We start from the raw sequence: 8,219 nt of genomic DNA on the forward strand, positions 1-8,219 counted from the left end.
CAGCTCGCAAAAGGCGATCGAGACTGAAGAGCGCACACGCACGTCTCTCCGCCTCTGCAATGCCGTAAGCCTGCTTCGCGCCGCCATGACTATCCTCGTATCTTGCGGACGCCTTGCCGAATTCATCCCTGTCTCGGTCCTTTTTCCGTGCGTCGCGCGATCTGCGCGGCCCCATCGCTTCCTCGCTTCCTGGTTGGGCTAGTTCTCGTCCATCGCTCGCCGCGAGTTTCCTCTGCGACGCCATTTCTTTACCAGCCTCTCTGGCCCTCTCTGCATCCTCCCAGTCTCCTCTGTTCGTCCGCTGCAACACGCGCGAGGTTTGCTGCGGCGCTGCCCCCCCTGGTGGCGCCTTCGCCGCGCTTCCTCGTTCTCCGTAGACACCTGCGCCTGCGGCAAACTGAGCACATAGGCCTTCGCCGGTGGGAGGGGGCGCGCGGGAGTCTTTGTTGCCTGGTTTCTTTCCCGGAATCATTACGATTCGCGCCTTTCTGCTCCGCAGAGCAAGGCCCCGAGCACGCAGACGGGGAGAACCGAGATGACTGCAAACCGATTTCTCTCCTCTGCAACCCCTCCTCTCGGTGGCGCATGAGTGCTGCGCCAGCCGCCGCCGCCCAGCCCTCTGTCGGATCGCCGACGTTCTCGCTCTCCATGGAGCCTCTCTTCTGGTGCGGAAGCGTGGACGAAGCAGAGACCCCTGAGACTCCGCTGCGACACTCCCCGTTCGCGTCTCGCTGCGGACTGGCGCCTGCGACCCCGGCCTGGGCGAGCCCATTCGCGGGCGGCGTCTGGGCACTCCGGCTGGCTTTGAACGGCGCGAGGGCGCGCAACTCGCGTTTGAAGCCGGACAGAAAGCGCTCAAAAAGTTCGTAGAGCGCGAGCTCGACGAGGTGCGTGAAGAACGGTGACGCGCGGATCTGAAAGAGAAGCTCGGCTGCCGTCTCGTGAGCCCGCAAACCCACCCCGCACGCCAGCGCGCCGACTGGTGACGGCGAAGGGAAAGGAGACTGGTGCCCGCTTGCCGGGCGCGGAGACAGGCGTCCAACCGAAGGCCCAGGCCCCGCCGCCCGACGCGCCGGAAACGCGACGCCGGAGAGAGGCGGGTGTGCGTGGACGAAGGAGCGATCGGCGGCCGAAACAGCTAGAAGACGCGTAAGCAGAGGGTGCAGAGAAGGCTGCAGTTGCAACCGGAGGTTGATGCAGGGCGCGCGGAGACGCTGACGGCCTCTGCGCTCTGCACACTCCGCGGCGGTAGGCGGCGGCAGGGACGCGCGCCTCACGGCGACGCGCGAGGGTGAGCACGCGACAACGACGCCGAGCTGGAGACAACATACAGCAGCACGAGTCCAACATAAAGATGCAGCGACGTTCGTGGGTGCTCCAGCTCTCCATGGATTCGCGCATGATGCAGACGCGAAGTCTATGTGTGCATGGTGCTTTGCGCAGACAAGCCTGCGTGCGACCCATACGTGTGCCGGTCGAGCAGCGTCTCGCATTCTGTACTCGACATCTTCTCACGCACATGCACTGAGACACTCCAGCCCTCGACCGAGGCTCGGCAGAGCCCAGCCGAGCTCCCGACAGTTACAGAGACGGTGCGAAGAGAGGGCGTCGCGGAGAAGGGCCGCGAGCCGAGCCCGTGCGTCTTACCGGGGCAAGGACGCCTGCAATCAAAAGAGGCTCCGGTTTCTGCTCAATAGGGAGGAGAAGGGCGTAGCAGCACTCGACATCCAGGAAGCCGCGCGCGGCCGACTCGCGCTCTGAGCCAGCTGCAACAGCTCGCCAGTGTATATCCCGCCAGCGCTGCTTCATCGCATGGTGGTGAAGACCTCGGTGATACTCGAGAGGGTCTTCGCGCGTCAAATCCGGTAGAGAATTCGCCAACAGAGCGGAGCAGAGGGACTCTTCGCCAGCCTGTCGCAAGAGACACAGCTTACTCCACAGCACCTGAGACGGGAAGACCTCGCTCCGCAGCTTCCCGTCGAAGTCGAACCGGAGACGTTCAATTCTGATGCGTGTCTTCGTTCCTCGCCCTGCTTTCGCAGGTACCCCGGTGAACACCCCCCCTGCACACGCTGGTGCTCCCACTCTCCGTCTTCCTCCTCAAGAGGTCCACCCCTCGCATCTTCCAGACCAAGCGGATTTGCCCACTGCAGTTTCGCAGCTTCCTGGAGATCAAATCGTACAGAACTTGTAGCCCCAGCCGGCTGCGCCGCGTCCTTGCCTGACTGACCCTGCATGCACGGCCGGACAACCCCCCCATTCAGTCCTTGCCCGTCACCTTGGAAAGCGGGCTCAAAGGTCGTTTCTCTTCCCTCCGCCGGTGTCCGGGCCGCCGCAGCCGCCAGCGCCCGACGCGGCTCGAGGCTCCACTCGAGAACGCACTGCCTGCCTCCCGGCAGAGCAAAAACAGATGACTGTGTAGACGATGCACACGAGGACGAGGGCGGCACCGGAGAAGCGGCGGGAGCTGAGCCGCCCGCTTGAAGGCGCGTCTGACTTTCCTCAGTTCTGTTCTCGCGCGGGAACGCGGACAGGCGCGCAGCGTCCTCATTCTGGAGCTGCTGCCTTTCGCCCCGTGCGGCCCGTCCAGCTGCTGCGCCCCTCGTCGCCTCAGCATTTCCATTCTGTTCTTGATGTTCGCCGCTGCATTTCGCACGAGCCCGCCGGAGCGCTCGTCTCTGCAGGGCCGCAAATCGTTCTGCCCCAAAGCGCTGGAGGATCTCCTCCCGAGCCTCCCGAATCTCGTGGGGCTGCATGCGGCTCAAAATATGAAGATTTTCGTTTTCAATCTCCGCAGCCAATGCCTTGCCCACCGCCCCAGGTCCTGAAACGCTCGTGCTGCCACGGTCGCTGAAGCTGCTTGCTGCCGTCGCACCGGTAGGCCCCGTTTTCGGTCGCAAGCCTCCTGGTGTGCCGGCGTTGTCGTCGGCCCCCCGACGACTGTGACATGGCAGGAGCGACCGATGGACTGCCTTCGGAAAACCGAAGGGAGCCTCTATAGCTGCGTTCGAAGGCAGAAAGGACAAAGGCCCGCTGCTGCCTGGCGGATATGAGTCTGACGGTGGCGCAACGGAGGCCGCCTGAGGCGGACACGGAGCGGGCGTCGCGTGCGCATCTGCAGAGGAAGTATTCTTTTCGATGACACTTCCGAGCACAAACCCCGAGAGTGCGCTGTCTTCCTCCGCTTCCCTGATAGACAGCTGAGCTATTTCAGCATCTTGCAATCCACCGGCGAGCACCCCCACCCCGCCTCCGCTGCAGGCGTCTGGCGGGCGTCTTACGGCTCTGCGTGTCGCACAGGGCCCTGCGAATGCACACACATTGTCAGCCGCTCCGACTTGTGAGACACTAGCAAAGAGCCGCGAAGGACAGGGCCAAAACGCACACAAAAAGCCCACCTAAAACCTCAGAGAGCTCCGAAGAAGCTGGGAAAACAAGCATCGCGTGAAACTGACCGGCCTTTGCCTGAGCCACAGAAAGGCGCATGACCTCTACTTCAAGGGAGAAGGCAGACGCAGAAGGCACGCCGAGTTCGCGTCCCTTGGCTACAATCCAGGGGTTGCATGAACGCACAACCCGAGTGCGTAAAGACTGTGAAACACGCTGGAGGCTTTCCATGCTGCGTGCTGCTCAGTGCCGACGCTCCCGAAAAACAGAACATGTGCCCCGCCTACTTACCCGTGGCATCTTCACTGGCTGCAAAAGGATTGAGAGTGAGTCGAGTGCTTCTCTCAGGGGCGAAGAGCGAACAAGTCGGAGCTCCACCTAGCGCGCCCCTGTCGACAGAAAACGGGGAACAATCTCCGCGGCGCCTAGAGGGCTCGTTAAGTCCATCGGAGCAGGGATCTCGAAGCGCACCGTGTGGGGAGGCGCACAGCCCAGACTCGTGACCTTCAGACGGGGGAAAGAAGGAGATTGAGCCTAGCGGCGTCGTAGACGCACTAAGTTTGAAGACGCTTGCCGGCCGACGACCAGGGCCTTCAGCACCAGGAGAGTCAGGAGACTCAGGGGGCGACGAAGACGACGCGCTAACTGTGCGCTGTTTCCGGCATTTGGATGTGCCTCCCGAGGAGTCCCCACAGGCAGGCGCGCCCGCCTCTGCAGCCGTGCTCTCCATCTTGGTGGTGTGAGACGCGCTGACAGGGCCACGACGCGACACCAGAAATGACGGGGAAAAGAGCCTACTTTGCTTGCGGAGTCATGCGCGCCGACGCCGCACATTTGCCATTGACGCTACCGTAAACGATAGAGCTACGAGAGAGGAGACGAACCCAAGGGGTCCACGCCTCCGCAACGGGCAAGCAGCGAGAGCAGGGCACTCGATGAGTTGCGCACGCCACTGGCGCGGTGGAAAGGCAAGGCGCATGATAAAGAAACAAAACGGTTAAGGTACTAGCAACGGCAATGGTCGTCCCAGGAGACGAGACTGACGGAGAAAAAAAAAAGGCGAGACGCCCAACGAACAAGCAGCGACCAGCGCGTACGGCGGGTGGCTTTCCTTCGACAGAAGCAGCAGGGGGGGTCGAGCTGAGCACATGCAGTATCTGGGCACGAAATTCAAAGTCATACCACAAAATGGAAGGCATCAGCAGTGCTGTGTTGCTCTGTTATTCCAGGGATGAATGCCCCGAGCCTATCTCGCTGCTGTCTCCTACCCAGCGCAGAACTCCGTGGCATCGGATCCAGCCGAACATAGTCCATTTACAGAACTTCTAAAGGCCACAGCTGTGTTCTCTGTTGGCCTCCACTTTCATACAAAGCCGGTTCCACATACTTTGTCCACAAGTTTCGTTTGCCACTGACGGTCCTGGAGTCTCGGCAGCGACGGAACTTGTTCGACTTTTCTCAGTCCGACACGCGGAGGCTTCCTCATTGCAAAGACTTCGTCCCGCGGTTGCATGCACGCATTTGCGCGGCTCGCGTCCGCGTCAACCGTGCCTCTCTCTCTTCCTTCGGCCTAGCCCACGGTTTTCCTCAGCTCTGGTGTCACTCTGTGAATTCCATGATCGTAGACGGGTAGGTGCAGCAGCGGCGCCAGCCACAACGCCGTCAACAACGCAAGAAGAAAACTCCTCGCTGTTCTTTCACGCGCCACTTTCAGCCATGTGGGGCAGGAAAGCAAGTTACACACACTAGCGCTTTACGACTTCAGCCCTTTAGGGTTTAGGGTCAGCTACCGCTCGCAAATTTTTCCGAATAATTATGCATAAACGTGAGGAATGTGTGGTCGAATCACCACGATCACGCCCCTTGCGATATAACAACTGGACTTTCAGCGCCCCCTCAGAGCGTTCGTCGCCGATATAAAAGGCGCCACTGCATCACGTGTTTGAGAGGGGACAGCTGAGACAGGTGAGGGGTGCTACAACTCAAATACACTGCGAAACAGCGTCGGTCATGCAAGCGTGCTACAGCACATCAGAGTCTGACTATTCGATTCGGTGACCTGAAGTCGCCAGCAGACGAGTGCACGCTCCAAGTGTCATGTATGCATCTGCTCAGGCAGCGTTCGTGGTTGACTCCCTGGCACTGGGCGAGGTACCAATGACGAGTGCCACTCGCACGCACGATTCTGATGTGTTTTGCGCGGGACTCTGGAAGCGTTTTTTGAAACAAGATAAAACCATCGAGTGCGTTGCATCTATCGCGCTAATCTTGCTTACGAGATACAGGCGCAAGTCCCTGTCGGAGAAGAGAGCCGCCACGATCTATCGCGTTTTCGACAAAAATAGGTACTCAAGGCAGCGAAGCCGCACACAGTCATCCGCATTCTCCATATATCTAATGGCGACCCTGAACACGGCGGAGGCTGAGGCGCCCCCCGGGGTGCGAGTGTGGGGCAGGGCACCTCTGACGCAGAGAGATGCCCTCGGGCATTGTGACGGGCTCTGTCTCAGCAGAACACTTAAGACGCAGCCGAGGTCAGCGTTTCTCTGCGAGACAGCGCGTGATTGGCTGCTGTTCGTTTTTTGTCCATGAGAAGACACAAGTGACAGACAGGGGGCCGTATGCCGTACACACAGTCAACGCTTTGTGGGGAAAGCTGTCTGGCTGGCCAAGCGGCAACAAAAATGAGACGCGCAGGTGTCTTCAGCAAAACCAGCTCGCAGTTGTGGGCTCTGCTCTGAGACACAGCGACAGGCGCCAAGCAGCCCCGGCCGCAGGACGCCAACTGCCCTTTCATTTGTAAAGCTTTTCCAAGTGCTAGTTGTAGAGATACTTCTGACTGGATGACCGCTTGCGTCCGACTTTGAAAATGGTGTTTGACCCAAAACGCGCCAGAAAGGCGTCATGCCGTGTGTGGCTAGCTCTAGCTGCACTGGGCACTGTCTTGGGGGTGCACAAGGGGGTGAGCGTGCATTTAAGCTCGCAGTTCGGTCACCTGCTCGCTTCAGCGGTGACCTCAAGAAGAAGCCACGTGACCGCGGGATCGGTTGCACCAGGGGAGGACGATCCCCACGTCGGGAGCTCCTTCACTGAGTCCTCTCCTTTAGAAGACACCCCGGCCAGTAGTGAGCGAACCCATCCCCGTTTGCTCTTTGAGAGGACTCGCAGGCAACTGGATCTAGGCACTGGAAATGCCAGAGACACGCATGTGGCGGTGGACGCCCCGCCTCGTGCACTAGCTTCTTATGGCCACAGTCTGCTTCAGCACTCGCGGGGGCCGCAAGAACTGTTGGGCGCCATGTGTCTGGAGCGTCCGGGCGGCTCGCCCACTTCAGGGGATCGCGATTAGAGGAACCAGGTTCTTCGTCGGATGCGAGTTTTGCAGACCTGGGTCAACCAGAGGGAGCTGACCTCGCGCTGGTTCATGGCATAGAGCCAGGGGACTCCATTGTCAAGCACCTTTTGACACTGGTATCGAAGCAAATCCACCCAGTCGATCGCCAGGCGGGGGCATTCAGGACACTGGACAAAGGGCTCTCCGCTACGTTCTGGCCACAGGACGTGACCGTGGAAGTGGTCTCGGTGCGGACGGGAGCGCCACGGCGGCTCCGAAGGGGGCCCGTCTTCGGCAGGGGCGACTTCGGGATGGTGTTCACGGCTTCCGACGTGGACACCGGAGCAGAGTTCGCCGCAAAAGTTCCTATTGCTCTCCGCGAGCCTTTCAAGATGTCACAAGAGGATGTGATGGCAGAGGGTCGTTTAACTGATGCGTTCGCCACGGTCAAAGACCCAAGGGAAGCTCAAGCCGTTCTTCGATTCTTGGTCCCCACCGACATGGTGCAGTTTCCAAACAAGGAGACCTTCGCTGTCGCTATCCCTGGCTCGCGAACGTTGATCGGAAATGTTTTCTTCTTGATGCCGAAGGCCTATACAGACCTTCAAGATGTTATCAACGCAATGTGTGATCCTGCCGTACGGGACAGCGACATCGTGTACCATGCCCGCCTACAGCTATCCTATGATCTAATACGGCTGGTGGCCAATCTCCAACGCCAAGGAGTCGTGCATGGTGACTTCAGAGAGGCTAATCTTCTGGTGATGAAAGACGGGCGTCTGTTTCTGGCTGATTTTGGCTCAAATGCGCAAGGAAGGGCAAAAAACCCATCGCGGAGACTCGCTAACCGCACACATCAAAGATGAGGTTATGGAACTCGGATCGGTGTTAACGAATCTATGGGGCATAGAGTTGGGCTACTTCCTAGCACTCGAGCACAGTCCAAACAAACCGATGGAAACATGCGGCCCGCCGCCTCCCCAGTACATGGTACGCCTGATAAAAGAATTTCACAGTAGTTGGCCCGCCAAGCCGCTGCTTCCAGTGGAAGCGCTGGAGACTCCTGGAGCGAAGCAACTCGTAGAAGAGATAAACAGCTTCCTGCCACTCTATAAAGAGGAGACGAGAACGTGACTCGGAGTCGACAGAGGACTACATCTCAGGTGATGCTCGGCGAGATCCGGGTCAATCCGGGTACACGCAGGACGACGTCCCATCGGTATCTCGTGGCGCAGTGCGACGTGGCAAAGCCGGAGCATCAACGTCTTTTGCAGGTCCCCTGTTGACATAGGCGATGCTGGTATAATTCATTTTCGAGAGTGCGACAGGAAAGATGTGAGTGGCGTCACATTTCTGATGCTCAGCAAAAGGGTTTCAGCAGTTCCGGCGTGCTGCAGCACACCCGGATGTAACTTTTCGATTCTTGCGCTCGCGCAAGAGTCCACGCTCGAAATGTCTTTTACTCATCAGGGCACACAGTGTCCACAGCCGTCTCCCT

At 59.4% G+C, this 8,219-nt stretch overlaps 2 protein-coding genes across 2 annotated transcripts; one reads left to right on the forward strand and one right to left on the reverse strand.

Moving 5' to 3' along the window:
- Positions 1-248: 248 nt before the first annotated feature.
- BESB_086030 (uncharacterized protein) lies at positions 249-4,117 on the reverse strand (the record flags this gene model as incomplete). Its single annotated transcript, XM_029366936.1, has 5 exons — positions 249-1,316; positions 1,648-1,911; positions 2,184-3,304; positions 3,399-3,545; positions 3,679-4,117. The coding sequence occupies 5 exons, from the start codon at positions 4,115-4,117 to the stop codon at positions 249-251; spliced, it is 3,039 nt and encodes a 1,012-aa protein (XP_029214792.1).
- A 2,139-nt stretch (positions 4,118-6,256) lies between these two features.
- On the forward strand, positions 6,257-7,587 carry BESB_086040 (rhoptry protein ROP18; the record flags this gene model as incomplete). Its single annotated transcript, XM_029366937.1, has 2 exons — positions 6,257-6,512; positions 6,653-7,587. 2 exons carry the CDS (start codon positions 6,257-6,259, stop codon positions 7,585-7,587), a joined length of 1,191 nt encoding a protein of 396 aa, XP_029214793.1.
- Positions 7,588-8,219: the final 632 nt, after the last annotated feature.

This window comes from Besnoitia besnoiti (genome assembly GCF_002563875.1).
Source record: "Besnoitia besnoiti strain Bb-Ger1 chromosome Unknown contig00094, whole genome shotgun sequence".
NCBI lineage: Eukaryota > Apicomplexa > Conoidasida > Eucoccidiorida > Sarcocystidae > Besnoitia > Besnoitia besnoiti.